The sequence below is a fragment of the Ascaphus truei genome, chromosome 17 (genome assembly GCF_040206685.1).
Source record: "Ascaphus truei isolate aAscTru1 chromosome 17, aAscTru1.hap1, whole genome shotgun sequence".
Lineage (NCBI taxonomy): Eukaryota > Metazoa > Chordata > Amphibia > Anura > Ascaphidae > Ascaphus > Ascaphus truei.
The window spans coordinates 36,125,895-36,146,145 of record NC_134499.1 but is presented as its reverse complement, the minus strand read 5'-3'; the positions used below and the strand labels follow the sequence as shown (position 1 = coordinate 36,146,145).

The 20,251-nt window shown below is 42.0% G+C and overlaps 1 protein-coding gene across 2 annotated transcripts in view; it reads right to left on the bottom strand.

Annotated features, from left to right (window-relative positions):
- CFAP20DC (CFAP20 domain containing) overlaps positions 1-20,251 on the bottom strand; it is a 149,174-nt gene that overhangs the window by 35,044 nt on the left and 93,879 nt on the right. For both annotated transcript variants that reach the window (XM_075574786.1, XM_075574787.1), the window contains 2 exons: positions 10,818-11,234; positions 2,865-3,068 (listed from right to left, as the gene is read on the bottom strand). In XM_075574786.1, the coding sequence (XP_075430901.1) occupies positions 2,865-3,068; positions 10,818-11,234 (621 nt within the window). The remainder of the gene's footprint in view (positions 1-2,864; positions 3,069-10,817; positions 11,235-20,251) is intronic.

The following is a 20,251-nucleotide window of genomic DNA, read 5'->3' as shown; positions in this document are numbered from 1 at the left end:
GTAGTCAGCTCAAGCGCCCTGCTGGAGTCCTGAGCGCCGGACGCGGGGCAAAGGAAGACACTGCAGCGTGACGCGGAAGTCTGCTGCGTTCACCGGAGCGGTCTCTTGTGAGTGTACCGTTTGCTCACTTTTCATCTTAATAAACTACACCCATATACCTTTATGTGTGGTGTCACCCTTGTATACACATATACCACCATTGTGTGAGCTGTGGAAGACACGTGTGAAGATATAGATGAGCGTTTGGTATCAGACTGCTGAGCGTCTTAAAGGAAAGGTCTTTGATTGACAGCTGGTAGCAGTGAAAGATACCATTACCTTTACCCAGTACCACACTCGGCCGTGTGAGTACACTGTCATATTTATATTTATTCCCTCCATCATCACAAACATTGTGTGTTATTATTTGTGTGATAGGGACCGCTCTTGATTCCCTTTTACTTGTATTGCGCCCCCCTACTCTTCTTTTCACATATCTACACTACGAGGATCGGGGGAAGATCCTCGTCCTGGGGTTGAGCAGCAATCAAAATCATCTTTTTATGGGCTAGTATGGTTCATAGTATCAATTTAAAGAAAAAGAACCCAGTCTTGTAGCACTCATTCACAACAAATGTATAGTGATACATTTAAAATACTTTATTAATAACTATGAATACAAAATAGGGTGTTAAAACGTAATTAAATGCTATATTGAACAGCACGTGACTGTATCCTTTAGTACCCACCTTGGTCTAGGTGGGTAGATATGGTATGATCCCTGATAGATACTCGGGATCAGATGCTAGTTATAGCTACCTAAAATATAGGAGTTTTTAATATATTGTTTTCTTTACGTGTAGCACTAGTATGGTTCATGTCTGACTACTACTATATCAGTATTGGATTTGGAGGGAGCGCCCCAGTTCTCTTTTGTGATTGAAAGATAACCCACAGGGGGGAAAAAAAATATCCCATAACTTTTTCTTTTCCAAACTTTTGTCACGTAACATTTAGAAGTTAAACATTTATAACAATTTATGTTCCGCTGCAATAACAAGCTTGTCTAACACAACTAATGCCAGCAGACCGGTTCTCTGAACAGCTGCCATGCTTGCCAAGGGATTCTCTTTCTATTCACTAATGCTTTATGTTTCATCTTTTTTTCATCAAGGATATTGTCATACTTACAGGAAAGCTTCATTGCTTTGGAAAGCCCCTGCTGGGCACTTCATTTCACATGTTATAGTCCAGAAATGCACTGGCTACTGCAGAGCTAAATTGGCTACTGCAGAGTTTAAATGTGCCAAGCTGATAGCTTTTGTGTACTGAGGCTTCAGTGTAAGGGATTACATATTCGTACAGTAAACAGGCGGATTAGCATTTCCAAAGACATGTTAAAGTTATTAAAATATGTTTTCATAATCCAATAAAAAAATAAAAAAAGCACAAATATATTTCAGCATGAATTCAGACTTGCTTGGTAGCCATGGGCTGAGTTCGTTTCCCCCCAGTAATTTGGTATGTAAAAATATATTATTCCGTTTTGAAACTGCTGCTTGGAATGGCTGTTTTTTATTCAGACCTTTTCCTATGTTCTTACAGGATAAGTTTTAACAACATATAATATACCCAGGGACCCTGGGAGTTTGGTGAGGCCCGGTGCAGAGCGAGTATGGTGGGGACTATTGCCTCCTCAGGAGCCGGCATTTCCTCCTCCTACAATGTGCCATCACATGATGTGCGGGGCCTCTTGCCACCTTCGTACCATGTGATGTTGCGTTGTCATGGCATCACATGATAGCAGGAGGACATGCCGGCACTTACAGAGGCCCCGTGCTCTCCCCTGGAAATCACAGTTTAAATATTGTGGTGGTTAATTTAACCACCACAACGTTAAACGAATTTACTGGGGAAGAGCGCGGGGCCTCTGTAAGCGCAGTCGCTCCGATAGCAGCGCCATCAAGCCGGCCCTGATTATACCATAGAGTTGCTGTTTTATCGAACTGATAATATGGAATTACCAAAACTGTTAATCTTCATCTTCTCAGCTTTAGGCTAAAGGAGGTTTTAGTGGAACTTGGCTAGTTCTTCATCAGGACCATATTGAAGTGCATGTGACCATGCAGTATGAGAATAACAGTAATCCATTGTGTCCCATGACATGGCTCTCACATCATCAGGTGGGCACGCCAGGGGCTCCATGACATTGTAACTACATCATGATCTTGTTGCCTGTTTTCTAGGGAAGATAGTGTTTTGCGCTTCTATAGAGCACTGAACGCGATCTAACCAGATCAGGAACGGAAGAGGAGACTCCTCCAGTGATGTCGCGATCATGTGATCACTCCCAAAGCGTGTGCAGGAGGGACTGTGCATTCAAAGGGTTAATGGGATTACCTGTGCTCACCCCAGCTCTGAGATAAGATCCCAGAAAAACTAAATTTTTCTCCCCGGTTTTATCAAATACAGATAATATAATAATGTGAGGCTCAATAAACTCTTCTCGCTTTACTCAATGATAGAAGGGTGAAACACAATTTTTCACAGTTGTGGCGCTGATGAAGGAGTATTGCCCTGAAATGTTGATATTATTGACTATGCTGCCTGTCCCTCACGGAGTGCGGTAGGACAGTATCTTTTTTAAGTTGGTATATTCTTGCAGACCGAAGGATGGAGTCACAAAATACCTCCTGTAATAGCCTTTCCTTCCCCTAACCAAAGTTATACTGCCTAAACCCTGCATGAAAACACACTTCCACTTGTACATTTTCACTTTTCATGCTGGTAAAGTTGATCTCCATGGTTATAGGATGTAAAAAGGTTCGGTCTATAGACTAATAATAATGCCCTCTTCGATGGCAATAATAGGAATGTGTACTTACTGGTGGCAGGCAGGAATTCGAGGTGGTTGTATCATCGCTGCTTGTACTCATGCTGACCATACAGTGGTCAATTTGAGATTGACTTAGCCCATGTGATTTTCCGGTATCTTCTAGTTCCTCATTTTGCTGCCTCTTCAGGCTGGCCAGCATCTGCAGCTCCGAGGCGCTCAGTCTGCTGGCCTGGTAGTTTCTCCAGTCATAATCCTAATGGAAAAGCTCACATCTTTAAATTTGCACAGCACCAAATATACACACACAAACACCCACAGAGTTAAAAACTGCATTATTGGGGAGCTATTCCTCAAAGTCCCACTGCAAAACTGCAACAGCAACAAATCCAAAAAAAGCAAAAAGAAGCAAAAACACCACCAAAAAAAATCATATTAAAAACATCAATTTTTTTTTCTTTGATAATTCTTGTGCTGCTTTTTTGCCCTTTTTACAAGACAGGAGACTTTGATAAGTAGCCACATGGGTAATAAGAGCAAATATGTATGTATTTGTATGAACTTGGTTTTCCACGTTCCTGATAATATAAACTATTATTATTACTTATTACCTATACCAGGGGTTCCCAAGTCCAATCCTCAACACCCACCAACAGGTCAGGTTTTCAGGATATCCCTGCTTCAGCACAGGTGGCTCAATCAGTAGCTCAGTTGAAGACTGACCTGTTGAGGGGACTGGAGTTGGCAACCCCTGACCTACAACGCCATTCTCTATCTTCTTTGCGGAATGCAGAGAAACATAGACTGCAGAAGCAATCTTAAGACCAATGCAATTCATTTAGAGGGTACTGTATGCTAAGATGTCAAAACACTACTGTACAGCAGAGATTTCTAGAGTTTCATACTGATTCTCTAAAAAAAGAAAGTATGCTAAAATCAAAATGATCAGGGTTGTACTGTACATGTCCTTTTTTTCTAACGAGCTACAGAAGGATTCTTGTATCTCTATGAGTTGGTATATTCCTTAGATCCTACTTGGAACGGAGAAAGATCATCCCTGTGTCATTATTTTATATATGAGCTTTTTATTCAGCTTTAATGTTTCAAGAGCTCAATTTTTCACACATTTCTTACATTGTTACATTAGCTGTTTTGGAGGAGATTTATGCAGTTCTATTATGGACTAAAAATAACGCCGTAGACAGGCTGTTAGAATGAAAAAGATTAGGAATAAGCTGGGCGGATATGTCCAAAAGAAAATGCAACACTTTTTTTTTGTTTTTGTTTTTTTTAGAAATATCTATGGTGAATGTCAAAAATAATTTACACATTTTTGCTGCAACATGTTCAGCTGCCTAAATAGTATATTCAAAGCAAATAGATAACCTAATTTACACACTCTTTAAGGAAAAACATCAGTTGTCTGAACATATCCCTGTGTTGTCTAATACCCAATAACATTTTCCCTCGATCATGCCCACGCCTGCCTTAGGCTGCGCTTATAGTGCCGGCGACAGCGACGCGCCGTCAAAACAAATGCATTGCCGCCGTCGGGTGCGCTTATAGTAAGCGCGGAACGACGGCTTGGTCGCGATCCTATATGGTTCCTATAACTGTTGTCCTCTAGCAGTACTATCTTACTTGGAAGTCATTGTTTTGATATCGTAAATGTAGCGTCCACCATCTTGAAATCTATTTTTTTTAAACTATTATAATAATTTTCCTACGTCCTATGTTTGTATTCAAATTGTACAATTTTTTGTGGAACAATCTTAATAGGTCCTTCTGTATCTGTGGTGCTCTCTGAACCCCGTATAGCACATTAGACAAGCAAATGTCTCGCATTTGCTCCCAGCAATCCCACTATCACTGAGTAATAGCAATACTACTTAGGGCAGGGGTGGGCAATGTTTCTTACATGCGCCCCGTGTCTCCTCTCCCCTCTGGAACGCGCCCCCACTCCCTGCATGGCTCCGGCGTCAAATGACATTGCGTGATCATGTGATGTCACGTTGCCTTGGCAACGTGGCATCATGTGACGGGTTGCCATGGAGACGCGTCGCTGGAAGGGAAGGCAAGTAAAAGTTACAGAGGCCTTATGTATTTTAAATGCTTTCGGGGAAGTGCGGGGCCTCTGTAACAGCCGCGCACCCACCAGAAAATCTTGCGCCCCCCACTTTGTGTACCCCATACCTAGGGTATGTGCCACTATTAAGGGCGCCTCTCCCCGAAAACCCCATTAATTTCAGTTCTGGGGACCCCCTGCTTCCTGAGATACTTACCTCCGAAGGCGGTTCCGGTGTCTCCTGCTCAGGTTTAGATGTTCCTTCTATAGGAAGCCATTACATCATATACGGCTTCCTATTGGCCCATGTGACCGGGGGCTTTAACCCTGAGCTGAGACACCGGTAGCCCCGTACGGAGGTAAGTATCTCAGGAAGCACGGGGTCCCTTGAGCTGAAATTAACTGGGTTCAGCTCGTGTGAGTGTGTGAGTGTGTGAGTAGCAGTGTGTGAGTAGCAGTGTGTGAGTGTAGCAGTTTGTGAGTGTAGCAGTGTGTGAGTGTAGCAGTGTGTGAGTGTAGCAGTGTGTGAGTGTAGCAGTGTGTGAGTGTAGCCGTGTGTGAGTGTAGCAGTGTGTGAGTGTAGCAGTTTGTGAGTGTAACAGTGTGTGAGTGTAGCAGTGTGTGAATGTAGCAGTAGTGCTGCTACACTTTTCCTGAGATCTGCCATCCCTAAAGCTCTCCTAAAGAATAATTTAGCATTAACCCATTCCAGGTGATACAATAGTACATTGTACACTGGTATAATTTAACAACCCACTGGTGATTGGTGCAGGAATAGCATAGCAATCCCTAACTATCAATAAGAAATAAAGTAGCATCGTTTTGCCAAAAGGGCCAAGAAGTTTTCATCTAGTGTTTCGTTTGCTGTAAAACATAAATTCATCTAAAAACGCTGTGTACACGGCCAAAGCCACTTCTGATAGCTCCGGAAAACATGGAAATCTTTCTTGAACTACAATATAATGCTCGTTACATTTTGGAGACAAAGCTCCATTATGTGCATTGATTCCAGTAAAAAGGTGTCTTCCAAGTTGCAATGCCTATTAACCCATAGTCATGTTCACGGAAGCATCTATCTAAACATCAAATAAAATATATATATATTTTTGTATGTTTGTCTAGATATTGCATTAGTTCTTACAATCTGCAAAGAATAGGAGGTTGCTTTGAAGAGAGAAGAAAAATCAGCCAGAACTTATTTTTTCACAGATACCCTCACTGCTAATTAAAGGCTTATCTTGGTTTCCTATATCTTATGCTGGTGATAAGACATTTTTATTAAGCTCTTAAACTTTTGCTGCAATGACAAATCCTGTTACACAAGGCATACATCTCGCCATTTAAAGATGAACATAATAACGTTCCCATTCTACTAGGCTCAAATAATTAATTCAGAATTGTTTGAATGCAGCTATACGTGTGTAAAAGTTTAATTACTATCTGCATGGTGGCAATATCACCCAAAGGGCCACACTTTATTTCTTAATTAAAAATATTTGAACTTAATAAAGAGAACTCTATTAAATCATGAATAAAACATTAAGCAAGGCGATCCTTAAAGTTTACCAAGTAGTTACCAAATCAATTTCATTAATAGTTTTGTAAGCATTCTACCAGTGCTGTGCAGTGGGGGATTAGCAATGGCTGTTTACCACTATCTGAAACCGTGCTGTAATGCACTTTGACATGAAACTGTTCAGCTGTAAGACTACTTCAGTTTATTTTATTAGACGTCAGCCTTACTGGGACATAAGTGGTCTCTCTCTTAAGACCAGCAATGTAAAGGTGGTTCAGGGGAGTTGCATATAAATAAAGCTCTTGGCTTTGCACATCTCCTAGAACAGTGACAACTGAGATTACTTCTGTCCATCATTTCTTCTTCTTCTCGTTCATTTTTATCTGCCTCGGACATGGAACGCGGCATTTCCCAAAATGTAAATGACCGATACAAGAATAAGTGTTGCTGGTGTAAATGGGAACAATGAAAAATGGTACGTCTGCCACAAAGAGCTTACCACTGTGAGCGGATAATGGGTGACGGATGAATCAGGACTATACAGTATGTCAGCCCACATAGCATAACAATGTACAGTACATCTCTAGGTTAGATTCACAGATGTAAAGTACTGAGAGAAACATACAGAAGAGCAACTTCAGCTGCTCTGAAACACAATAAATGCTGTCAAGTCCTGAGAACATTTTAATTAGTATTTTATGTTAAGTCTGGGGGTTTTAATACTTAAAATTATTCAGGAGCAAATAAAATATCATTTGAAGCTACCTTCTGCACATTTAACGTTGAGTGGATAGTAGGCTATAAAATGCTGTGTGAGAATGATTTGTAGATATGAGGGTGGCAACAGAAGCACAGCATGTGTCTTGGATAAAACAAGTGGGGTAAAGGTGGAGACAAATGTGCGCAGCGTCATTTTTATCTTGCGTCTCCTTGCTCCAAGTTTTGCGCCACCTTGCGATTTGGGGAGTATCAATAGGAAGAGTTAGGGAGGAGTTACATGACGCACAGATTATAATGAGATGTAGCAAACTCCGCGTCACTTTTATATCTTGTATTTGCCTCAAAAAAATCCGCCAGAAGGTCCGAGGGGCGCAACTTTCCTGGCCAAGAATTTGCTTCAGATGTGAGAAACGCTTTGATATATTTGACAGTAACGCGAGCAGAAAATGTAGCAAAGCGTCAAAACAAACATCTATTCGCACTTTTTTACTTTGATACATCCCCCCCAATAGCTACTGTACATGTCCTGACAACGGGCTGCTTTTCCACCTGCGATACAATCTCCAGGCAAATGAAACCGCAATGTTAAGTTCCCAAATATTAAAAGTAAAGGGTTTGAGTTGGAAACCTGGCATCTATTTAGCTGTAATTAGGGTCAAGCTGATTTTGCCAACCTATTTTTATTCTATCCACATTGTGTGTGTGTGTGTGTGTGTACTGTGTATGTGTGTGTGTGTGTGTGTGTTTGTGTGTGTGTGTAACACAATTTGAATTACATTTTCATTTTAGATAGAAAATAGAAAATATATTATTGTAATTAGTTATTTTTCAGGAAATCATAAACGCAGGAAAGACAATAAAGTGATGGCCCATCAACTTAAACATGGTGCAGTCCAAACTCTTGGAAAAGGACATTGTTATATATCCAAACCAGACAAATATAGCTGTTTCGTGACAATGAAATTAGTGTAACATGGTTAGTATTTTCTGCCTGTCTCTTCCCCCTGCCACTTAAGTCCCTAGCAATCAAGGGCTGTGACAGGCAATTCTGTGGGCTTTCGACCCCCTTTATGTTCCCTTCTGAGTGACAGAAGTGTGGTGGTGACTTATGGCCTGGTAACAGCCTATCTGGTATAGGTACAGACCCTGAGCCCTCCCCTTTTGGTTCCTCAGAAGGGAAGAACCAAAGTTAATCAGTCTGTTCCCCTCCTTCCTAAGGAGAGGATATGAGTCTCTTCCCCTCCTGCGAGTGACCAGTCAGGCCGCAGGGCTGACTGGCCTGAATCATCAAGGCTCCAGACTCATGAGCAAGCACCATCCAGATGCCTGGGACCATCTGAGACCCTGCACTGCTGTAATACCATCTATGCAGTGACTGCAGTAAAGCCCCTTAGTTACTATTTTACACCTGCCTGGACTGAGTCAGTGCGTGTGGTGTATGACAGATGTGCATCAGAGGGGACTGCCTCCAATCTGCTTGGAGCCCAAAGAATCTGGAGGCGCTGATACCAAACCCAGAACCCAAGATGACACCAAAAGCTTGTCCTGGTCTCCACCCCATCGCAGACCACTCAGCTCCCCTGAACCCTCACAGGTATGCCGCACCACAACAGCTAGTAGCCGCAACTTGTATCTCCTAAAGGGTGGGGGGTACATGTGCTACAACAGTATGCATGGAATTTACACCACCTCTTAAGCGAGAGAGCCAAGGCATATAATAAAACACATCGATTTGTGTTGTTCTCTGAAATACTGTAGTTCTGGGGTTTTTAGAGCATTGGGACAGCATGGAAATCGGTGACTAGTAATCTTTAATCTCAGTATAACATATTGTTACTGGGGAGGCCTTCATCCAGCAGTGGGTTGCCAAGGGCTGATGACGACGATTTCAATTCTGCCAACTAAATTCAGGTTCCTCTCGGCATTAGAGAGTCCACTAAGGCCGCGCGGTGTCCATGCTGAAAGAAAAGGCTGTTCCTCAACGAGGACGGCCATAGTGCGTGCGACGGCACGGCCGATTTTTTGCGTGGTGAAATAATTTGATTTTGACGCGCGATGGCCGGGTCACGTGAGCGGTTAGACCAGCTCTCTGACATCATCGGCCAAGTCTCCCTGTCACCAGGATCTGTAAGTCCACCAATCGCCCACTTGACAGGCACGCGCAACGCCATGTGCTCCGTCGCGGGCGCGCCTGCACCATGGACTCGGCCTAAGGGTGTGTGCCTGCTATGCATCTCTTTGCTTCCCCCTCCTCTCTGATGCTTTGGTGATGTAATCTGAAAATCTAGTAGGGGGAGAAAGACAGATGCACAGGGAGGGGTTAGCCGGAAACACAGTCTGATAGGGGAGACTGAAAGGCTGTCAGAATTAGCAGAAGATAGAGGGGGCGGCTGAAGCAGTGATTACCAGGGGTGGCCAACTCCAGCTTTAAGGGCCACCACAACAGGTCAGGATTTCAGGATATCCCTGTTTCAGCACAGGTGGCTCAATCAGTGGCCATAAACGTTATATCCCGGGCCACATGACTGACCGGACCTGGGACAGTAGTCCCGAATGTCCCCCCCTGGCAGCAGCAGACACCAGACAGGCAAACGGAATATTCTCAGTGGGGTATATATGATGACATACAAGTCCCCCTCCCTCTGGGGTAGTCAGTATAAACCCATCTCCAAGTGCAGCCCAGAAGTTTGGCTGTCCATGAGAGCTGAATAGTCAAGGAGGTTCGTTTCAATTTGGTCCTGCTGGCTTCCCCCTTCCCCTTCCTCTCATGCTGCTAATAAATTAAGATTTTAAAAGGAAAAACTGTGAAGAGAGGCTGCAAAGACAGGAATAGGGATGGAAGGTAAAGAAAATGAAGAATTTAAAAAGGAGGGAGAGAGAATTATCAACAAGGGTGAAGATGCTGATGGATTATACTGTGTGCATAGAACAGCGCATATATATATATAATTTGGCTGTGACTCAAAATCTATCCACCTTGCAGAAAGACGGTGTGATTATATTTATGGGTCTCTTTAACGTGTTAACATGGAACGTTCTTTTCCAGAAATAGTTGGGAAAATCCTACGCACAAATGCAGGGGGAATGGTTACCAAATTATTCGCCAAAGTTCAACCTCCGTATCGCACCTATTTATCAACCCAAAAATAAGACCACACAAAGCAGGTAGCCGCGTTAAATGTTGTGACATGCACAAATAAAAACAAACTAGAAACAGAAGAAGACAAAACAACAATGTTAAATTGCTTTTCTACCACCAAGTAGGAAAGGTATCTGACTGAACCATTAAGAAATACCAATTGGATATTCTGTTAGATTCTTCATTGCTCTTTTACTTGTAAACCTTTCATAACCTTTCCAACTTTTTTTTTTTATCCTCTGTAGGGAAGATAAACAAAGCCTGTATATAACTGACCAAAGCTCACAGTGGGGAGATATAAACCTTCCTGAATCAATTCCCTTTCGCAGTGGGGAAATATAAACTTCCCAGAATCAATCAATTGGAAGCAGGTCTGTTATTATATGCCCTTCTTTCCATTGTTTTTTTAAAACCACAGAAAGCCTACCCCAATGTAGGGGAAGTATTCTCAGAACGTCTCTGATTTACTCGGCAATCAGTTAAAGAGCTTGGCTCACTTTTGCCATGTTTGTTTGTGAAGGTTTAAAGAAACCAAATATACAATAAATGAGTTCGAATCACTTACAGGTGAATCCGCTGTCAGTCCTCCATCCTCCTTCGGGATTTCTCTTAGGGACTTTTGGATCATTGAAGTTCTTGGCTTGTTAACGGATATAGCTTGTTGGGTTTTAGACCTGATTAGATTTTCCATAGAGATCTCTGGTCTGCCCCCATCGGGAGACAAACTGCGGGTAGGCATCAGATTATTTTGAAGGCTGTCAAAATCTATCGCTTTTATAGTCAAAGGGCGAGCATTTGCTGAAGTGGCGTCCTTGTGAGTAGAACTTACAGACTTTCCAGTTGACATATATTCTGGGCTTCTAGAGGCATCCTCCAAAGATACATCAGCTGATTGAGAGCGCTGAGAAGGTTGAGAGCATTGTGCAGTATTGTGACCTGCTTTGGGGCTGGACGTCCATTGGAAGGATTGACTCTGACTTTCCTGTGTTGAAGACAAATAATAAGCGTTGTAAATGCAGTTTTTTTTTGACATAATAAACCTAAGAAACCTGAAACATTAAATCAAAAGTATACCAGGAGTTAAAAAAAATAACAAAACCTTATAATAGAACAAATACATCAATCCTAGCATTAAATAATACTGTATGCATCTACCTGTGTACATTGCATTAAACCAATATAAATACATGTATATCATTATTTGAATCTCCTATGTATAGCTCATACATGTGTACATTTTCCCTTTCATATATTGCCAGTTTTCCTATTCTTAATGAATGAAGATGTTATTAAAGAGGGTAATGTTTACATCGAAAAAAATGTGAAGTGAATGCAGTCCCTAAATAGCCTTGGGGACCTGAGCTATGACACTCCCCTGCTGTGAGCTTTCAATCACATCATTCATCATGTTTTAAACTGCTGCAGAGAAACCATCATGTCCACAGACTAATGATGTTTTTATAGGTTCCTATTCAGCATGAAATTCAAATTCTATCAATTATACTATCCAACCTTTAACCCATTGCCCATATCCTGCATTATGTAGGGCAAATGGAGATTTGCAGGCATTGTTAAGTATGTACTGCAATGCCTCTCTGAAACACTACCAATTATGAATATGAAGTGTTTCAAGTACTTGTACTGTATGTACACCTGTCTGCAGATTGCATGGGAATTCTGTTTCTCATCTATATTTTCTACAGGAGACCCAGAAATAAGCCAGGGAATACTGATCATGTTGAAAGATTCTAAACTATACCCAACAAGTATCTCCTATTTTGTAGAGATTGATGGAGAATGGAGAATTCTCAACTATGTTTGCAACAATAAGTATCTTTTTACTGTGACATGGAGAATATGTTATGCTTTCTACAGTGATGATTACTCATCATTTTTTATTCTGTATCATTTTGTAGATGTAATTAAAACCAGAGACAGAACATAAAACACAGACAGAGTTCAGTGCACATCCAGTGAAACCCATACACGGTACAGTGCCTAAATATATATGTATAAATATCTATTAAATAAAATGGTCTTTTAGTTTACTTTTAGTTGTGGTTATTTTGGGGGTTCAATAGGAGCTTGTTAGGTGTCCAGTATGTTTTACAATCATTTTGTAGATGCTCTGCTTCTCCATTTTCTTTTAAAGACTAATGATATATAATACAGTAGATTTTTTTTTACAGTATACGAAGTGCAGTACATAGAATTTGTGCAGGCCCAAGTCATTGCCCCATAGCATTTACAATCTGTCAGAAGTGGCCAACTCCAGTCCTTATGGGCCACCAACCTGTCAGTTTTAATGATATCCCTGCGTCTGCACAGGTGGATCAGTCATTGACTGAGCCACTAAGTGAGCCACCTGTGCTGAAGCAGGGATATAATTAAAACCTGACCTGTTGGTGGCTCTTGAGGACTGGAGTTGGCCGCCCCTGATCTATGTTTTGGTGGCTGAGGCACAGGGAGATAAAGTTCCTGCACTGAGCCCCACAAACATCCCAGCTGGCCCTGGCCAGAGGGTCCTACGTGGCTACAGTCCTCTACGGCACTTCCTCCACAGCAATCACACGATCTTGTGGTTATTCTGGTGATGTTGATGGAAGGGGAAAGTCCTCCCCGTCCATGCAGATCGAGGTATCACAATCTACCTTTAGAAAATGAGAATAGTGCCACGACATAGATCATAAGGGCCACGGACATGCTGGCCATAAGGGCTTACACTAGGGATGGGGAACTCCAGTCCTCAACGGGCACCAACAGGTCAGTTTTTAAGGCTATCCCTACTTCAGTACAGGTCTTCGACTGAGCCACGGATTGAGACACCTGTTGGTGGCCCTGGGGGGCTGGAGTTGCCCACCCCTGGCCTACGTATGGCCCACGTATGTCCATTCGGCAATAAAGAGGTTAAATATGATTTTTAAGTGGAAAAGCTCTTGCCCCCTTTTATTTCTCACCACAAGACCTTTTCAGCTGGTGCTTATACGTGTTCCCCATAAAACTAATTTTATCCTGTGGTTTCACTTTTGATGCTCCATATTTTCCCATCCAATTTTTTTTTATTTAGACAACCCCCCTCCACCCCCCCCCCACCCCAAAGTTTAGGATAATGATAATAATCCATTCTAATAATCCATACTTTCACACTGGGTTTTTTTTTCAGTGAGAAAGAAAGAACGTTACTTTTTTTTCTCCAGGTTCCATTGGCTGAAGTTCAGAAACTTCAAATAAAATACTTATAATATACAGTATATGTATTGATTTGACAAACTACCAACAGTAGAAATCAAACATATATATATATATATGTATTTTTTTTAAGATCCAACATTCTTTCAAGCTAAGGAAAGTTGAATCTTTTAGCTTGTTGTTAGTATTGTTTGTTAAAATAACTAAATGGTTGTGACAGATAAAAAGCATTGAGCAGCAAAGACCCATTGGCTGAAATGTCATAGTTCTAAGCATAAGGTCAGCAGCCAAAAGAATCATTCAACATAGTCTTAGTAAGCCAGTTGCCTACTAAAAGCAGATGGGACACCCATGCCTTCAAGGGTAAATGCTGCAAACATCATATGGAAAACACATGCATAATATTGTCATTATATATTAATGTACACATTCCACTGAACTTTACATACATGTCAAGCTGATATTAGAGCATATTTTTCAAACCTACAAGAACAAACATTATTAAACATAAATTAATCATACAGTATATATACATTTGAAATCGCAGACACAAACAATGTGTACTGAGACGATGCTTTCTTAGGTGGAAGATGATCTTTCAGGCTTGTTAAAATGTCATATTTTTTATATTTAAAACTGTTTGTATAAAGTTGCATTTTGTACGTAGGAAAAGCATTTAGCGACAGTTCCCACATGTACGGAACAAGAATAGATATACACTGGCGACACGTTTTATTCGTAGCTGGCTAGTTCCGCAAGCCGGGACATGTCCCGGTTTGCTAGCCAAATCCCCTCGGCGTGCCGCGCGTCACCGATGCGCGGTCACGCTTCATCGGGTGCCTGCGCCCCATGCACGCGTGCCCAGGGCTCCCCGAGGGAGCCCTGGTGTCCCGCGATGTGGGGGACGGCGGTGGGGGGTTCCGGGGGACCCGGCGGACCCGGAGAGGAGAGAGGGAAGCCCCGATCTGAGGACCGCTCCTCCGAGGCTTCGCCGCGCGCACGGGACAACCCGGCGCGCGCCTGGTTACTGTCGCGGCCGAGACCGGGTAAAGGTAAGAATAAACTCGGCCGCGACAGTACGTACTGTATTACTATTCTTTAGTACACAAAATCTGATCATTGTGCATAGATTATTAATGCAAAATCATTAACATGGAAACCGTATATATTGCGAAACGGTGAGACGGAGAACGGTAAGTGCTGCAAAGCGCAGAATTTCCTCCGTAGCTGGCACTGACTAAGCACCGATGGTACGACACTACCTGCCATTGATTTAAACGCCAGTCAGTGCCGGGTCAGGTGCGGTATTCCGCGTTGTCGCTCGGTGAATCTCTCCCTTGGTCTCTTTGTTTATGAATAGTCAGACAGTGAGCTTAAGGTACTTCTTGAAAAGAAGTAAAGTTAAAGTCTGAAAGCAAAATGGTGCCATGGTACACTAGGCTCATGTACAGTAATTAGCACAGAGTCAATAACCAGACAAGCGCATTTATTTGACATACTGTAATACCATGGAAACCATAAACTGCAAGTTTAGGGCTTGCTTGTAGAAATCGGATCGCTTTACCTTATTTTGAATGTACTACATTTTAGTTCCCTGATGTATGTATCCCCCTACAATGTACCTTGTTAATAAAAGCAGCAAAACGTGAAAAATCTTGTTTTTTTTTTTACAAATAAATCAATTCTGTAGTATTCGATCATACTCTCTGCGTTTTGTTTGTAACCTAGGGCCAATTTTAACGATTTTTTTAATGTACTGAAATTTTTGTGGTTGCTAGAGCAACCATTTACAAAGTCATATCCACTTCCTCTTTTGGAACAGGCTCTCGCACACACCTTTTTGAGCTTTGGCCTTTGGCAACTAAGTATCACAAACAGATCTGTTGCTGTGTTCCAAAAAGCACTGTCTATTACTCTGAATGCTGTAACAATACTGTGTTAATCTTAGTAATATAATGTTACTTATCAGCTGCAGCATTTCACGGAGTGCAGCACAGAGTCAATAGGCGGCCATTTCGTTAGGCACACAATCAGGATTTTTACAGATTTATAACAGGAGCACCAAACAATTGCCATCTTAGGTAAGAATGTAAAATTATACAGTGCATCATCACATTCTTTACATTAAAAAAGGGAGGAATGTAGTATTGCTGATTTAATTAAATAAACAACTGTGTTAAGTATATACAGTACAGTATAGCAATGGTGTTTCATTATTTTAATGTAGGGCAAATTGGCAGAAACTTTATATTTATTTTGCCTATTTAAATCCTATCCCAAATCTCTTTTACAGCAAAAAGTCTTTGGGGATTAGAGGCATTTGTTTGTTAAATATTCAACTACAGTATGAAACGGTGCCAGAAACATCAATAATAATGCCAGATTAATTGCAGCATAGCATGTATAATGTATGTTGTGGATCACTGATTTCCCTAAGGCAGGGGCGGCCAACTCCAGTCCTCAAGGGCCACCAACCGGTCAGGTTTTCAGGATATCCCTGCTTCAGCACAGGTGGTGCAGTCATTATGGTTGAACAGGTTTGCATTATACAATCTGCAATAAGGCAATGAAACACTGTATACTTTCGATATATAAAGTTGCAGGAAAAGTCAGATAACGGTAGCTAGACAAATTATTCACATACTACTGTACTTCTTTAAAACTGCTACCTGGCAACAGAATTAAAAGCCAACAATACTTTGGGCTATTTTGATCATACTGCCTTAGAGAAATACATGTCAAACCAGTAATGAAAACAAGTAGTAACTATGGTCTTCTGGCAAGACTAGCCAGTTGCCGTATTTCCATTGTTTTACAAAGCAAATTATGATGTAAGAATGCTTATGGCGGTTTGCCGGTTGAGTCAATTAGGTACTGTACCTACAGTATAGAAAAACATAACAAGTGAAGTCTTTTATATCAATCACAGCCTGTTACAGTATTATTATTTGAAGGGCTACTCAATGGAATACAAACCCCCTTTAAAGTTTGTATTAATCAGACGTTTACCTGCTGATGTTATTTTTTTTTCTTGTGCTGCTCATTTTGTCGGAGATTATATAATCCACATGCCCACTGGTCTATTAATCAACTTGGCTTTTAAGTGATATCCCATAGAGTGTAATGAGATGGGATGTGAGGGCTTCACCAGCTTTCCTCTTTATTTAATTCAAAAGTACAAACGTGCAAACCAGTTGCTGCTGAAGTTGAATATGGCTCATTTTACCATTTCTGTTTTGGAGAAAAAGTTGCAAACCATTGTAACTTCAATGGGAGTTTCTGTGCAACTGTGGCACTGTTGGAACTTAATGAATAATCCCCAATGAGGTCATGGTTGGTTAAAGTGACACAAACTCAAAGCAGTGCAGTAGAGACCAAAATATATCATGCTAATCCAAGGAAAAAAGATATTATTGGAGATAAGGTTGGAACCCGCACTCCCGCTTAACAGGTAGGGGTATGGGGGGATGAGGGGAAAAGAGTGAAAGAGAGGGGAAAAGAGTGAGAGAGAGGGGGTAAGAGTGTGAGAGAGGGGAAAAGAGTGTGAGAGAGGGGAAAAGAGTGAGAGAGAGGGGAAAAGAGTGAGAGAGAGGGGAAAAGAGTGAGAGAGAGGGGAAAAGAGTGTGAGAGAGGGGGAAAGAGTGTGAGAGAGGGGGTAAGAGTGTGAGAGAGGGGAAAAGAGTGTGAGAGAGGGGAAAAGAGTGTGAGAGAGGGGGAAAGAGTGTGAGAGAGGGGGAAAGAGTGTGAGAGAGGGGGTAAGAGTGTGAGAGAGGGGAAAAGAGTGTGAGAGAGGGGGAAAGAGTGTGAGAGAGGGGGAAAGAGTGTGAGAGAGGGGTTAAGAGTGTGAGAGAGGGGAAAAGAGTGTGAGAGAGGGGGAAAGAGTGTGAGAGAAAGGGAAAGAGTGAGAGAGACAGGGAAAAGAGTGTGAGCGGGAGAGGGGTAGCGTGTGTGAGAAGGAGAGGGAGGAGGAGAGAGGGTAGTGTGTGTGTGTGAGAGAGAGAGAGGGGAAGGAGGGGAGAGAGAGAGAGAGGTGTGTGTGTGTGTGTGTGTGTGTGAGAGAGAGAGAGAGAGAGAGAGAGAGAGAGAGAGGTGTGTGTGTGTGAGAGAGAGAGAGAGAGAGAGGTGTGTGAGAGAGAGAGAGAGAGAGAGAGAGGTGTGAGAGAGAGAGAGAGAGAGAGAGAGGTGTGTGTGTGAGAGAGAGAGAGAGAGGTGTGTGTGAGAGAGAGAGAGAGAGAGAGGTGTGTGTGTGTGAGAGAGAGAGAGAGAGAGAGGTGTGTGTGTGAGAGAGAGAGAGAGAGAGAGGTGTGTGTGAGAGAGAGAGAGGTGTGTGAGAGAGAGAGAGAGAGAGAGAGAGAGAGAGAGAGAGGTGTGTGTGTGTGAGAGAGAGAGAGAGAGAGGTGTGTGTGTGAGAGAGAGAGAGAGAGGTGTGTGTGTGAGAGAGAGAGAGAGAGAGGTGTGTGTGAGAGAGAGAGAGAGAGAGAGAGAGAGAGAGAGAGAGAGAGAGGTGTGTGTGTGAGAGAGAGAGAGAGAGAGAGAGGTGTGTGTGAGAGAGAGAGAGGTGTGTGTGTGAGAGAGAGAGAGAGAGAGAGAGAGAGAGGTGTGTGTGTGTGAGAGAGAGAGAGAGAGAGAGAGAGAGAGAGAGGTGTGTGTGTGTGAGAGAGAGAGAGAGAGAGAGGTGTGTGTGTGAGAGAGAGAGAGAGAGGTGTGTGTGAGAGAGAGAGAGAGAGAGAGAGAGAGAGAGAGGTGTGTGTGTGTGAGAGAGAGAGAGGTGTGTGTGTGAGAGAGAGAGAGAGAGAGGTGTGTGTGTGAGAGAGAGAGAGAGAGAGAGAGAGAGAGAGAGAGGTGTGTGTGTGTGAGAGAGAGAGAGAGAGAGAGAGGTGTGTGTGTGAGAGAGAGAGAGAGAGAGGTGTGTGTGAGAGAGAGAGAGGTGTGTGAGAGAGAGAGAGAGAGAGAGAGAGAGAGAGAGAGAGAGGTGTGTGTGTGTGAGAGAGAGAGAGAGAGAGAGAGGTGTGTGTGTGTGAGAGAGAGAGAGAGAGGTGTGTGTGTGAGAGAGAGAGAGAGAGAGAGAGAGGTGTGTGTGTGAGAGAGAGAGAGAGAGAGAGAGAGAGAAGTGTGTGTGTGAGAGAGAAATATGTGTATGGATTTTCAACCGTTTCACTTTCATTTACAAGGCAAAGACCCGTATCAAAGAAAATGTTAAATATAAGATCTAACTGGCAAGAAAGCTACTGTCCCCTGACTGGATGGGTTAGAAAATACTAATTGCACGGTTAGATTGCAAAGCATTATTGTCATACTTTCCTAGTTGACCAAATCTGCCTTTGATTATTGATTCACTAAATTAATTTACGCAACCTAAATCTTGAATAATTTCACAGTAGTATTTACAGCCTCTATCTCTGCTGAGAGCCGATTCTATCAATACACCAACCTTTCAATAAAAAACCACACGGTATTTCTCAGATTTTTGATGAAAGACTGGTATCACTTCAGATTCATGTAAAATCATTTTTTATTGAAGCCAACAAATTAGGCCTTTAATCAGCTGTATTTTAGCACATTGGGAATATATAATGCTATGCAGGTAACCTTTTAGCATTTAAGCCTTTCCTTTTTAACAGTCCTGACAAAATAAATGCATTTCAGATCATATATATATATATATATACACACACTGAATAATGTACAAAGAAAGACAGGTTTGAAAGGCACATGCTCATATGAAATCCCACGCAGGCAATTTCACAGAATGGAAATTGAAAGTCTCTTAAAAGTTTATCTTTAAAAGGATGTTTCATATGAGGAACACGTTATTCAAATCCTAAAATTCAAATGATCAAGTTATGGCTGGAAACTGAGATCAGCATTTTAACTGAATAATTTATTTGGGAACCAATTAAATGTGTCTTTAAACGTGTGTGAAAGATAAAATAGGCAGACTCAGGGGTAAAAGGTTTTCTAGACAAAGGAGAAATATACTGTATATAAAATGTATATTTTGTACGTTCCATTAAAATAAGAAGTTTGACACTATTCTGCTAAAGACTTCCTGATAATTTCAGCTTTATTTTTGTTGGAAAAGTAATTGCAGGTAAAATACAGCAGTGCCAGGGTTCTCGACTCCAGTCCTCAAGAACCCCCAACAGGTCAGGTTTTCAGGATATCCCTGCTTCAGCACAGGTGGCACAATCAGTCCCTGGTTCAGCACAGGTTGCTCAATCAGTGGCTCAGTCTTTGACTGAGCCATCTGTGCTGAAGCAGGAGTATCCTGAAAACCTGACCTGTTGGTAGTTCTTGAGGACTGGAGTTGCCCATGCCTGTACTAGATACTTGAGTTAAAACGTGTGAAGTCTAGCTACCCTCCTCTGAAAGTAGTAATCTACAAATGTTACCTGTGCTGAAGCAGGCTCTTCGACTGAACCACTGATTCAGCCAAGTATGGGGTAGCAGGGATATCCTTAAAACTTGACCTGTTAGGGGGGTCTTGAGGAATGGAGTTGAGAACCCCTGCAGCTGTGTATGAACTGTTCAACCATTTTATGCATCAGATACATTGGTATAATGCAAATACATTAATCTTCAATTATATATGAAGAGGCACGGCAATGGGCCTTCTAATTACACCATAGATATTTAATTTGGCCTTGTCATTTTGTAATGGAGGTAAAAAATGGTAAGAGATCTATGTGTAAGAGAAGCTTTGGAGAGAAACTGATGACATTTTTATTCTGTGGGGCCGATTCACAAAGCAGTGGTAGGTGGTTTTAAGTGCGATAAATGCCTGCGCGATACTGCCTGCTGTGCGATTCA